We start from the raw sequence: 14,796 nt of genomic DNA, 5'->3' as shown, positions 1-14,796 counted from the left end.
CCCATGGCAATAAAAAAAAAATATAAATGAATAAATAAATAAATAAAAACATAATAATAATAATAATAATAATAATAGTAATAGTAAAAAAATAAAAAAAAATCATAATGCATTGAGTAAATGATCACATATTTATTTATTTAATTACATTTTAATAAGTATACTTGGGCCAATTATTAAAATCCTCCAAAATGAATTGAACATTTAAAATATGGACCAAGGGTGACGTTTTGGGTGTGCAAGCAACAGACCAAGGATGACATATTGGTGGTCCAGGCTAAAAGTCGCTATATTAGGACGAATTGTTATGAAGGTCTGTTGCACCACATTAAATCCAATTCTAAATGGCTATGACTGCATAAGCAAATGCAGCAACTGCCAATCTGTCATGCTCTTGCCACCCTGGATAATTCTAGAGTGATACTTGGAAGAACATACATGGAAGAGCAGTTTTAGCTTCTTAGATATGTGGAGAACATGTCCTCCTCTTTGCGCCGTTTGCGCCTGTGTCAGTACTTTAAGCATATTTTAGTGGGTAGATCAAGATGCTTAGCTCACTTGGCTGTTTTGAATTTTGCTTTGTTTGCCTTGCATGCAATTTTTTCTCTGGCAGAAGTCTTCTTCCCATCATCAGTGATGGATAGAGGGTGGAGCTGTAGCCAGTCATGCAGTAATGATTTTGCGTGCCTTGCTGTCCTCCAGTTCACACTTCCCATAACATGACAAAATAGTGCAAGCCAGCAGCCAGCAAAGCCCTGCAGGAGATTCCCTCTGCACGCATTGCTTGATATTGAGGAAATACGTACGTAGAGCGGAATGTATTTGAATCAGCATGTGGACAAACCAAAGCCACCCAAACTGCCCTTTCCACCATAAGTGGAAGCAGTGTTGGGACAACTCGGGCTGAGCTGTCTCTGTTTTACATTAATCCAGCACTGCTTGGAGCGAGGAGGCGCAGGCCTGGTGGGCTGTGGAGCTCTAACAGCTGAAGAGCCTCAGGGTGTGTTGAGAGCATCCTGCTGAGAGCTTGAGCTACCCAGGTGGGCGTGCCAGCTGGTAAAAGGGTGTGACAATGCGCCTGAGGGGGCGATGAGGGGATCTTGAGTCCTACAAAATAGCTAAAAGCTGCTACCTCACCTGCACTCATTCCCCTAAAAATGAGGATCCTCCGGGAGCCCCATTTCCTCAAATTTTATTTTCTCTAGTCCTCAAGTTTCCCACATTGAAGCTTTGTTTTAGTGGGACACACACTGAGCCACATTGTTGAGTTGAAACACGCCTATCACTAAATGAGGCCTGCCAGATCGCAGACCGTTTGACCCATGGCTGTTATGGACTAATGATGTCATCACTGTGACAAATTTGAGGCACCCCACTCTATGAGAGCAGAGACACCACACATGCTGACAGGGGAAAAAGGTTACAATAAAAGTCACAGTAAAACTACTACAAGCTACTGAATTCGATCAATTGAGCTACTGTACATTCGGAATACTGTATGGATGTCAACAGGGGTGAGAAACTCAATTTAAGTTTTACTTAAAATTTGAATTAAATTTGAATTTAAAATACATTATTTCATGTGGGGTGGGGCAAAAAAAAAAAAAAAAAAAAAATGCTGCAAGTCAGTAGTAATGACCAGATTTGTTAATTGACAAGAGGGTTCAATGAATAAACCAAACAACAAAAACAATTTCCAAAGACCTCAACTCACACACAAGTCATTGTCAGTGCTTGGCACACATCTAAAATCGAATGCATTTGAATGTGCATTTTTATCTCAACATATTCAAATTTCAGTTTTTTCTTTGACAGCCTTAAATTGCATATATAAATGATAAGAGTCCAAATCCATAGCATTAGACCACAGCACTGTGATCAGCTTGTGAGAGTAATGTAATTAGAAATGTAGTTAATAGCTTTTGGATCAGCAAGTTTGTCATCTGTCGTAGTGTTAAGTTGCTTTCACAAATTAATTACTTGATATCAGTTCAGTCTGAGCACACCTGAGCTTTTTGAACAAACTTCTAGAAGATCAAACTGAGAATACTTAGTTGAGTCACCATCACTTCCAACCCAAACCAGACAGGCATCTGTACCAAAGTGCTGTTGTTGACGCAACAGCAAGGGCCTATAGCCAGCAGCAAATCCACCTGCTTAGGAGATGTTCCTGCTTTGATAACTCCTTCAGATATGCAGATTTCTTGGGAGAGGCTTGTTTGTTTGAGATTTCCTGAGAGACATCCTTCTTGGGCTTAAATAAATTGCGGAGTTCTGATGATTAGCGCTGAGGTGTGCTTGCACTCCCACAAGCAATCTGCCAAACCAAGGATTCTTCTGTCTCAGTTTTCACATGAGTATTACCCATAAATTCTCTCTCCTCCTGGTGGGTCCCAGAGCTATGGCCTTGATTGATCTCTAATTTAGTTAGCTGGTAGTTGACTGTGACAGTGGCTCGGCCAAGGATTTCGCTGACACATTGTACCACTTGGGGAGAGGCTTTCTTCAAGCAGGCCTCAAAGGGAACCAGTCCCTGGAATACTAGGGGGCTGTTCCAAGCTCCCATGCCTGCTGCTCCTCAGGATTACAGAAATAACACAATTATCTCTGTGGCTCTGAGCCTTGACAGAGCGAGCCCTGTGTTTGTCAATAGCAGGTCCACAAAATCTCCCTCCAATTTACTGAGTAAAGCCGCAGTCATGCGCCGATGGTCTCTTTAGCACATCATCTCTCGGTGTCTCTGTCTGTCTGTCTCTCTGTCTGTTTCCCTATCCTTCTGTCTCACCTTGCCTAACTTGTCTGTCTCTAGTGCTTGCTTCTGCCTTCCTTTTTCTCTCCATTTATCCTCCCCTCTGTCTGATTTTTTTATATGTCATGCTATAAAAAGTAAGTCTAACAAGCATTAGTGTCTCGGTTTAATCATAAAATAAAATGTGTGGTCCAAAGCACAGGAGTCATGTTTGTGATTTCGGTTGCCAGTTTGTCAAGGCTGCATTGAAAATAGAACAATACAGTTCTCACAGGAAGACTTGCAGACTTGAGTGAAATTTAGATTACATTTATTTGATGAATATAAAACAGAATATGTAATGTCTCTCTTTGGTGTAAGCCCGGTCTGCCGGTCCGAAGAAATTGTACTCGGAACCGTCATATCCTGTCAGAGATAGGAGGCAGGGGCGAGGAGCCTACCCCCGTGCAGGACGGGACTCAACTTGTGGTGGTGGGGTGGTGGAGGTTGCCATGTTAGCACACTGAAATGCAATGTGATAGATTGTGAGCAGACTTATAAAGCATTGAATTACATATGATTGGCTAGGAGTTACCTAGCTAATGGTGTGATGATGTACAGCTGCTAGTCTTTTTATTCTGATTCTTGTCATAAAAGTTTGTGTCATTGTTATATATATATATATATAGTTTGTTTTCTGGATTTTTGAAAGTCCTGACCACTTGCTCACTATATTTAAAAACAAAAATCTACTTATATTCTCAACCTGGTCTCATGACAAGTGATAATAATTAGTACAATATTTTGCCATCTTGAATGAGTTATTATGAGTTGTCACAAAACTGTTTTGAAATGTTACTGTAGAGCACTGCAAAAAAATAAAAAAATAAAAATCTTTATTTAATTGTTTTTGTCCCCATTACAAATTTCTAAAAATCCTTAAATCAAGTTAGTTATTTGATAAGTAATACCACATATAATATGTAGACTTGTTTTTAGATGATATATCTTGAAAATAAGTGTGTTTGTCTTTTTGCAATGGCTATTATTCTTATTCTTATTCTTATTCTTATTCTTATTCTTATTCTTATTATTCTTATTCTTATTCTTATTCTTATTCTTATTATTATTATTATTTATTTTTAATTTTTTTACTTGTTTATTCATAGAAACAGTAAGACAAAATGCACTTATTTCAATTTAAAATTCTCTGAAAGCAAGTCTAAATTGTCTTAGACAATTCTGCTTCTGTAGTGTATTTAAATTGTTTTCAGGTTTTTTACATATTTATTCTAGAAAACATGACAAAAATGCAGTGCAGTTGTTTTGCAGTGAGCAGATGCATTTAGCATTTTGATAATTAATATTCACTCTCTGTTACTGTTTCTTTGCTTTTCAGTGAAAAAGGAAGTGGACGAAACAGATGACAGGATGACACATTTCAAGAAAAAAGCGAAAGAGCTGCGAATTCTAGATGCCAAAACAGCCCAGAATCTGTGTAAGTTATTGGCATGCCATAGCATCTGTGTCCCCTAACACCCAGCCAAGAGACTCCAGATCTGTTTTTTTTTTCTTTTCTTTCAAATAAGTACATTTGTCCCTAAAGAACTGCCTTTTTTTATATATATATTTTTTTTTTATCATATTTTACTTTTTAAAGAAGGCCTAGACAGTCTTGCACCTTACTAGAAAAGATCTAAGCAAGTTTTTTTTGTTTGTTTGTTTGTTTGTTTGTTTTTTGTTTTGTTTTTTTCAATCCAGAAAAGAGTTCAGGCTGGTGAATCTATAGCCACAATGTTGTCAGGCACTGAGTGACATTTTTCTCCTGTTCTTTGCTGTTTGTTTGTTTGCTTGTTCGTAAATATCATGTCATAGTTGAAATTCCTCTTATCCTCTTGTATTGTCAAGCAGATCACAAGTCTGCGAGTTGCTCCTTTATCCTTTAGTCTACTTAATGTAAACAGTCTTCTCTTAAAAACATTGAAACAACCTCACAACTTTTAAATTGACTTGTATGGCATATTCATTGTGTTCCTACATTTAGGGTGTTCCCTGAAATATAGGGTGTCCTGTTTTTATTACACATTATAAGTTAACTATTACCATTTCTATTACAAATTAAATACAAAAAGTAAACTATTAAGCTAGCGAATAAAATGTCACATTGATTTGTGGAATAAATAATGAATAATGATTCATTATATACGGCATCATCATATCAGTACATAAAAAAACAATTCTTCTGGAGGAGATGCCTAGCAGCAAGAAAAACAAAGCTCCACACAAAATTGATAGCAGAAATATGTTGTTTCACTGCTACTCTCCATGCCATTACCACCACAGAACCAAATTCCAATGCCCTGTAGAATTTCCTTGTTTATATCCCAATAGTTCGACCCTATACTCGATTAAATGAAACACTTGTTGATGCCTCAAGTAGGGCTGAATTTTATTTTCTTTATTTTTCTTTATTTTTTTGCCTATTGGTCACTATTGATCAGCGTTGCAAGACCCTAGTGGTGTTTTGCAACTCTATCTCTCTCTCCTGCTGTCACTTTCTCTTTCCCCCTCTTGAATCTTCAGGGAGAGCGTGTGTGTGTATGAATTCATTGTGTTCTGAAAAGTGTCTGTGACTCTTTGGACTCTGATTGATGAAAGCAGCATCAGAATGCAATTTTATTCCTCTTTGGAAATGTTGGCCCCTTTGTCTTGAAGAGGAGAACACCTTAGATATACAATATCTCACTTCATGAAATATTCATGGCAAACACAAAAATATCCAGCCACCTGAGTATATGTCCCACCCGTGCCTGTTTTCATCTAAGCCGGAAGAGTATTTGGATTCCAATTGAATACATCAATACAATTTGTATGTGCTAAGATAAATCTCTGAGTTTGGCTATAGTGATGCCGATGGAGAAATAATTTTGTACTACCTTAGCTGAGTGTTGATTCAGCATAGATAATAGAGATATAATACTACAATAATAGAGATACACTTCTCATTCACCACTTGCGCTCCGGTCCCATTCCTACATAGAAAGTGGCATAGCTGACAGTATAAATGTCAAGCTTTAGGGATTCTGCTATGCCATTTATTTGTGGTATGCCAGCTGTATGTAAAAAAAAAAGAAAAAAAAAGACAACAAGCCTTACCTTCAAACTTCCAGTTACGTTCATTAAAATGAGAGTCAAATAGTGTTAACATATTGTTCATGTTTGCTGTAAACACAGTGCAACTGTGTTTTGTGGAGAGCTGCTAAACAAAAGTTGACATATAATGTAGAATATAGCTGATGTGAGGTCACAGGTGTACATACATTCACTTAGTACTTTATTAGGACTGGTGTGAGTATTTCTGTAACTGCTGATCTCCTGAGATTTTCACGCACATTGGTCTCTGGAGTTTACTCAGAATGTTGCCAAAACAAAACAAAAAACATCCAGTGAGTGGCAGTTCTGCAGATGGGAATGCCTTGTTGATGAGAGAGGTAGACGGAGAATGGCCAGACTGGTCTGAACTGACAGAAAGGCTATGGTAACTCAGATAACCCCTCTGTACAATTGTAGTGTGCAGAATAGCATCTCAAAATGCACATTGAGGCAGATGGGCTACAACAGCAGAAGACCACATGGGCACTTTATTAGAACCACAGTGTTCCTAATAATATGCTCGGTGAGTGTGTATCTGCTATTTTACAACTTCAGGCTTAAGAGTAACTAATGCCAGCACACGATTGGGAGTGCTGTTACACATTCATTTCAGCCACAAATCTGTCATCTTTCACAGAGAAGTGGAAAGGGGAAGTGGGATAAGAAAGCAGAAAGAGAGTGAAAAAAGCATCTATTTGAAAGTCCACTTCAGATTTCTGTGGGGCATGATATATTTTGGCTGTTTTTATTTTTATTTTATTTCTTTATTGGAAGGAGGAGGGGAGCACAGACAGACAAGACTTGGGGAATGACCTAAAGCACTTTTACAAACATACAGTGCTGCTCTTTTCTTGGCTAGCGAAAATTACTCATACCCCCAGGTATCAATTGCTCTCTCCCCCTCATGCTGAGAGTACACTCTGTAGGCTGACTGGACAGTGTCCACTCTTTCATTTTTTGGCCATGAAATTGTCTGGTTAAAAAGAGATGCTGAGTTTATCGATCCTGGGGGCCTGTGAGTTATCCTACGCAAGCACAAAAACACACTATCACACACTGTTTTTGTTGCGAGTATATAGAGAAATGCTAGATGTTTGTTTTGTTACTTTGGACCAGGGGCCTGGGTGGGGTTCTGCATACAGCTGAAACAATAATCCAGTTGAGACGCTGTGAATCTTAAGAGAGTGGCTAATGTAGGAGGTGAACTGAGTTAACTTTAGTGAAAGCAAAGTAGCCAACAGCTTCATGAAGTCATGCTCCTCTATTAACACAGACCTCTGTGTTCCACTAACATGTTTAACAGTCCGGCATTCTGTTCTCATCCCTGGTCCAGCTCCACTCCAAATCGCTCCAGAGGTGTCACATTGGCCCTGCGTCAGCATTCCACATTCCTTTTTGCAAATATAAAGGATTGCAGTTAAACAAATAGAGTGAGAGTTGCTGTTAATAATGTTTTTATTTGGAGGTGGTAAGGAATATATGGGTGTCAAGTCAGGTCAAGTTGTTTTTATTTATATAGCGCTTTTCACAACACACATAGTTTCAAAGCAACTTTACAGAAAATTATGCTGTAACAGAAAATGAAGCTGCAATGTCAGTAATGTCTTAAAGTCTTCATTGTGCAGTGTAAATGAATAACGTGATTGTAGATTATATCAATATATTATGTGTTTTGGATATATACAGTGCTAGCTATGAAATTAGCAAAAAAATAAATACATACATAAATAAACACAATAAAATATAATTTTCACCGCAGAATTCTATTCGACACAATGCAGAATTTGAGATTTGGTGGAAATGACACTGTGTTGGGAATGACTTTCAGGAAAAAAAAAAGAGAAAAAAAGACAAATCTCCTGTGATGGATGTACAAACACTGTTGAATATTGTTAGTAGACAAATAATAATAATAATAATAACAAAATTTAGAATGTGAAGAAAGAAGTCCACAAGTTTACTCTCTTGAAGTCCACAGTGATAAAAGTCAATGAAGTTGAAGAAACACCGGTATATTTATGCGGGTGGAAATGCTCTCTTTGCTAAAATTCTTGAAATTCGCAGACTTGCAGGGTATGCTGTGTTGAAAAACACACAAATAAAGTAACTAAATCTTAGGGCTGGATATGAAATGGAAATGAATTATGGGATGCATCTGTCATGGGCAAACTTGTTAGAGGAAAAAGTTAAGAAAATTCACTTGCTGTGAATGTGTAAATTATGCTAATGAATCAACAGATGAGGCGAAAGCATTTGTGGTCCAATTCACATTTTTGCAGAAAATATGATACGTTTTGGGGGTTGTTAAACTCACTGTATTCGTTGACTAACCATTTGTTTGTTTACTGGCATGCGATACTCTTGATGATTGGCTCATCATCATGCTGATGACTTCTCAATTAGCATATCCCTACAGCATGACCAGATTTCATGCATTTCATTGCTTGTCTAGTTTTAAACCCTGTTGTATGTTTTAGTGCAACAAATCTGCTATAAGAATGTTTTTCTCTGCTATTGTGTCCTGTTTTTGCCAGATGATCCTCTTGCTTTGAAAAACTGCCATGTTGCTTTTCCTTCATCTCCTGAATAAAAGCACAAAACTCTCTTTCCTCTGAAGAAACCTGCATATTATCACACGCAGATGGTCTGCTAATGAACTGCAGAAAATAGAGCAGAGTTTCACAGAGACTCGGTCAATCAGGCAGTGGGAATGGTAGTTTATTAAATCACTGTTCATCAGAAGTTGGACCTGGTTCACCTGCTCACTAGAGAGCTGGATGGTGTGGTGAGGCAGAAGAGCCTGATTCATTGGCTGTGATGGAGGAATTTGACATTATAAAAAACAAATTTCAGAGAGCAGACTCTAACGCATCATCTTCAGTAACCACTCAGCCATGCATTCCCATCAGTAGTCTAAAACGTGTTAAAATTGCTGTCAGTAGGTAGTACAAAACAAGAGCAACCTTTTGAATGTTTCTGTACCATACGAATTTCCCAGAACAAGGTCAGGTTTAGCTAAACATTGTTTCCAGACATTACTGGAAAATACTTGAGTGTTTTAATCTAAGGAAATGTTAAAGGTGTACTCAGTATTTTTTTCCTCATTAAAAAAAGTTTAACTCCTAAAGACATGAATTGTAATTTTGCAATATATGTAGGAAGTCATGACCACTCACATTAAAATGAAGACTCCATTCATATCAGTCACCTTATAAAATGCTATTTTACATGGAGAGGGTCTGCACATGGGGGCTGCCATTTTAGAATCACATGACCAGCCGAATACTACTTGCTTAATCTCAGTAACCGTCCTGTTTTTCAACACTTTCACTCTTTGATTAAATTAATCATGGCTGACTGTGAATGCTAAATTTCTACAATGGCGTCTGAAACTGAAAACTATTGATTTTAAATTATGCTGCATCCAATCCGCTAGGTGTCACTGTAAGTCCAAGATGACACAAAGACAAAAGTTACTGAGTGCACCTTTAAGGTAATTTTAAACTCAATTTTGAGACTCCTTCAGAAATGAATGTACAATTATGTCTGTTTCCCCACTGACATGCTTTAAAGTATATACTGTATACTATAATTACAGACTATTTTTTCCTCAGAAGTGATAGAGCTTGGGTTATCAAATTCAGTTGTTGGTGAAATTGCACCCATGGTTCTCTGCATTTCTTCCCAGGTGAAAGTTTAAGATGCTGAGTCATTGTATGGTAATAGGGCCTCAAATCTGAGGCTGTTTTAGAAGCTTTTACTGTTGCCAGAGTATTGTGTTTCTCTTTCCCTCCCAATTGCCCTGAAATAGATCAAACAGAGAAGTTATTGACTTTTTCCCATGGTCATTTCTGAGGGACAATGAGTGAGCCTCTGTTGAACTCTAACAGTTTAAACAAATAGGACAGAAAATGACTTCTCCATATTTTTTTTTTTTTTTCTCCCAACAGCAATTTTCCTGGGATCATTCCGGCTGCCTTATGAAGAGATTCGGAATATTGTGCTGGAGGTGGATGAGGAGAGGCTAAGTGAAGCACTAATCCAGGTGAGTTGTGTGTGCATAGGCACTTTCACATAATGCAGCTTGATCCCCCATTTGAAACCTTTATCCGCTCACAGGGGAATGTGTAAAATGCAAACATATCCTGGTCAAAATCGAGTCCAGGTCCTAGTTTAAGACACCAGGAATCTATGGATTTTTGGGGACATTTTAAGCTGATGTATGTAATGTTTTCAATGTTCAATGTATTTCTCGTATCCAAGCTTAATATGCAGATTCAACTATAAGCAAGCCATTTGTAGGTTGATTTCACCTAAAAGTGTAACTATATGGCTCTGTGGCACTAGCAAACATTGGTTTGACCAGTGGTGTGAGTTTGGGGCTGGACTATCTGTTAGCACCAGTTGAAGATGGGAGCAGTTTTCTGAACTCTTTATGAAAACTTCCATTTGGTGGGATGCTAGTGTCGCAGAAATCACACACTTCAGCTTTTAAAGGAGTATGTGTAACCTTTTGACATAAAGAAAAACATTATACCTAGCATAACCCTTAAACAAATAAATTTGTGTTACAAAAGCCAGAACTTCCTGTGGATTCTAATTAGGAACCTGAACTTAATTGGTGAAACTACCTACCGTACATTTGTGTTTGGTCAGAGATCTTTCATGCCTACAGATGACTGTGTGTGCATTCGAATGACTTCATTACAGAGGCACCTTTGATGCCAGGCAGTTCTTCATTTACAATACTAAGTCTGCTCTTATTAACTCAGGTAAGTTGAAGCTCCACTTTCATTCTCTCATAATAGCTGCTTTGGGACAGGACTTGGCAAAAGGCCTGCCACTCCACCTTCTCTCCCACTGACCTTTATCTTATAGGCAAGATTGATGATCCTTCAGGAAGCTCTTCAAGCCCAAACTGTCTCAGTGGTTTTTGTTCATCTTAAACGCAGTAACTGCAAATGGCACGTGTTTCCTAAGCTAAAGATACTTCAGCTGTCTTTGAAAGACTTGATCTCATTTACATAAGACCACCCTTTCTGTCACAAGCCTTCCCCCTCTCTAACCCTCAAAGCCTCTGGTGGCTTTTTCACTGCTGTGAATTAGGAGGATTGAAAGAGTCAACTCTATTACACAATCAACTGGCTGGTGTCTATCTTAGAGACCACTTGGGGGAATTGAGACTTTTACCCTAGCCATTTACATCTCAAATATTTGGACCGCATCCAGTTAAACCATAATTCATCTTCAACGTTTGTCCACATAGTGTGAACTAAATGATCTTACCTCCTTCCATTTTTTTCTCCTTTGCTCATCTTTCAAAGTCTGGAAACAGGTGGAGGAGATAAGGGATATTTAGATGTCCTGGTTTACACTGGGCCCTTCTTGGCTGTTACTGGAAGCAGAGATGACCTTTAATTGCCAGGTGGTTTTGGCTCAGTGTGGAAAGCCTGAACTGGAGTGACAGAAGCAGAAGAGCTAAAGTGATGACCTTTTCCCACATTCAGCTCCGCTATATAGAGGATATTCATCTGTCAAGTCGGCACACCTCCTTCCCATGTCTCTATTCTTAGCTTCAGTTTTCTCTCTCTCACTCGGTCTAATCCGCCCCCTCACATTTATTACCTTCATCACCCCCATCTTCATCCCTGGAACTCAAATAGCCACAGCATGATATCCTCATCCTTGAGTGAGAGGTAATGCACATGTTCTGTTTTATGCCTTTATCCAGTAATGGTATTGGCTTTTTAGTGGCTATGTGACTGAATGGAGTGTGATTGTAATGCCTCAGTCATGCTGATGGGATGTTGGCAGAGGATTGTGCGTGAGCTCGAGAAGTCACAGACAGACATGCCTCCCAACCACTCCAGCAATATGGCTAGAGAGTCTACTGGGTATTGTTTTCTATACTCCTACTTGCCTCATGTGGAGTAAGAACACAACTATAGCTGCTCTACCATGACATCCTTCACGCAGCGCCAAGGAAATGTCAAGTCTCAGAGTACGGAAGAAGACCAGATGAGTGTGAATGACCCAGTGGTCACACTTGTGATTCAGATTTGATGTCACATAGAATACACATAGAGAAAATTGTGCAAAGCATACTGTAACAATGTTCTTATGATGGGCAAGGAGGAAGCAAGGAGCCGGATAAACAGTCCAACGTAAATCTTTATTCTTGCACTTTTCAGTGTTTCACACACAAATGTCTGCTTTTCAGTGAAACACTTTTCCACACACACATACAGCTCTGCAGATCCTCTCTCCCCTCACTGGCGTCTGGCTCGTGCTTAAAACCCATCTCCACTCTCACTGCAATGACAAACAGCTGTTAGAGACAATCATTGCCAGGTGATGGTTCTCACCATTTTCATCTCCTGATCTCGCTCTCCATTCACAAGCCGGTGCTCAACCACGCTCCCACCATCACATACCCCCACCACCCAAATCAGGCCAGGTAGCCATCCAGCCTGCCCAGTACTCCCCCCACCCATTTCTGGAGAGAAATTCAGCAAAAGCCATCTGCCCCTGGTCTATGGACCACCTCGAACTTAAAAGGTTGGAGAGCCAGATACCAACGGGTGATCTGCGCATTGGTATCCTTCATACGATAGAGCCACTGGAGCGGGGCATGGTCCGAACAGAGTGTGAAAGCCCATCCCAGGAGGTAGTACCGAAGGGTGAGGACCACCCACTTGATGACCAGACACTCCTTCTCAGCGATGCTGTACCTCGCCTTTCTCATCAAAAGCTTCCGGCTGATGTACAGCACCGGGTGCTCCTCCCCCTCCACCACCTGGGACAACACAGCTCCCAACCCCCTGTCCGACACGTCGGTCTGTACAAGAAAAGGGAGAGAGAAATCAGGAGCATGTAACAATGGCCTACAACAAAGTGCAGCTTTCACCTGCATAAAAGCCTGTTGGCATGGCTCCAACAACTGGACCGGGTCTGGGGCTCCCTTTTTAGTAAGTTCGGTCAGCTTGCTGGTGACGTCCGAATAATTAGGCACAAACCTCGTATAATAGCCAGCCAGCTACAGGAACTGTCTCACCTCCTTTTTGGTCTTGGGTCTTGGGCAGGCCGCAACCACTGCGGTCTTATCAATTTGGGGGTGCACCTGCCCATGACCCAAGTGGAAACACAGATACTGTACCTCCACCTGAACAATTGTGCACTTCTTGGGGTTTGCCATGAGTCCCGCCTGTCACAGCGACCTCAGAACTGCCCTCAGATGCTGCATGTGCCGCTGCCAATCAATACTGTATTGTGGCATATGTAGAGTGCGGTCTGAGGACTCAGTCCATAAGACGCTGAAATGTAGCCGGGGCCCCAAACAAACCGAAGGTAAGGGTTATGAATTGGTGTAAGCCAAACGGTGTGGAGTAGGCCATTTTATCATGGGACATTGGTGTTAAGGGGATCTGCAAATAACCCTTCATTAAATCCAGTGTCGAATAAAAGCTGGTCGCAGTTCATTAATATGAGGCATTGGATATGCATCAGATTTAGACACCGCATTGACCTTTCTATAATCCACACATTACCGGACTGAGCCATCGCTCTTCAGAACCAGCAGCACCAGGCTGGCCCAGTCACTGGGATTCTTCTGTTACCCCCATATCGAGCATGGCCTTTAATTCTTTTCGAACCACTTTTTTTTGTGCTTGGGTAATCGGTAGGGATGACTGCGTACCACTACCCCTGGGGTTGTTTCGATATGGTTTTTATGAGGTTCGTACAACCGGGAAGGGGCAGGAACACGTCAGAGAATGCAGGCCACATCCATGATTTGCGACAATGAGAGGTGGTCTCCGCAAGTGACTGGGGTGCTGCGAATGGCTTTTAAGTTCACCTCTGGCCTGAGCTCCTCCGTCGTCAGGACCACCTCTCTCCACAGTTTTAAGAGGTTGAGGTGGTAAATTTGCCGTGTTCCACCCCTATCTGTTCATTTAACCTCATAATCGACTTTCCCGACTTGAGAGATTGATGTGGGTAGTAATACAAGGACTACATCTAAGACACCGCGAGGCTTACGCCCAGACAATAATTCCAATGGGGAGAACCCCGTGGAGGCTTGCGATACCTCTCGAACTGTGAATAACAGGAGTTCAAGCCACTTATTCCAACTCTGCGCATTTTCGCGCTCAAAATTACGAATCATGTTTTTCAGGGTTTTATTAAACCATTCAACCAAGCCGTCTGTTTGCGGGTGGTACACACTTGTCCAAATCGATTTAATACCCAATAATTTGTATAGCTCGTGTAGTGTATGTGACATGAAGGTAGTGCCTTGATCAGTGAGGATTTCTTTTGGAATCCCCACTCAGGAGATAATTCTGATGAGTGCCTCTGCATCACTACATGCTGAGATGTTACACAAAGGCACTGCTTCTGGATATTGAGTTGTGTAGTCCACAAGAACCAACACAAAGTGATGCCCGTGTGCTGTCTGCTCTAATGGCCCGACGAGGTCCATACCAATTCTTTCGAAGGGGAACTCGATCAAAGGAAGCAGGCGCAAAGGTGCTCTTGGGGTGGCCAGTGAATTCACCAGCTGAGATTCATGGCATTCCTCACACCATGTGCGAACATCCCCGCAAATGCCAATAGAAACAGGCCATTAGATGGTTCAGTGTCTTGCCCTAAGTGACCAGTGTCTTGCCCTAAGTGACCAGCCATCAGATTATAATGAGCCGTCTGGAATAACATTTTGCGACGGTTCTTTGGTATCAATAACTGGGTTGTATCTTCTTTTGTCTGAGCGTCCTGCATCATTCAATACAACCAATAATTTATAATAGAAAAGTATGGATATGTGAGTGCAATTTCTGGCTTAAGATGGTGACCATCAATCACTCTCACTCGGTCGAAGGCGTGCCTAAGAGACTCGTCTTGCATCTGCTCCACAGGGA

General features: G+C 40.5%; 1 protein-coding gene across 8 annotated transcripts in view; it reads left to right on the top strand.

Moving 5' to 3' along the window:
- The window catches only part of LOC127418368 (protein diaphanous homolog 2-like), a 653,451-nt gene that overhangs the window by 363,299 nt on the left and 275,356 nt on the right, over window positions 1-14,796 (top strand). For all 8 annotated transcript variants that reach the window (XM_051658976.1, XM_051658975.1, XM_051658977.1 and 5 more), the window contains 2 exons: window positions 4,128-4,226; window positions 9,832-9,926. In XM_051658976.1, coding sequence (XP_051514936.1) covers window positions 4,128-4,226; window positions 9,832-9,926 — 194 coding nt within the window. The remainder of the gene's footprint in view (window positions 1-4,127; window positions 4,227-9,831; window positions 9,927-14,796) is intronic.

The sequence above is a fragment of the Myxocyprinus asiaticus genome, chromosome 27, assembly GCF_019703515.2.
Source record: "Myxocyprinus asiaticus isolate MX2 ecotype Aquarium Trade chromosome 27, UBuf_Myxa_2, whole genome shotgun sequence".
Lineage (NCBI taxonomy): Eukaryota > Metazoa > Chordata > Actinopteri > Cypriniformes > Catostomidae > Myxocyprinus > Myxocyprinus asiaticus.
This window is presented reverse-complemented; position numbering and strand designations above follow the sequence as displayed.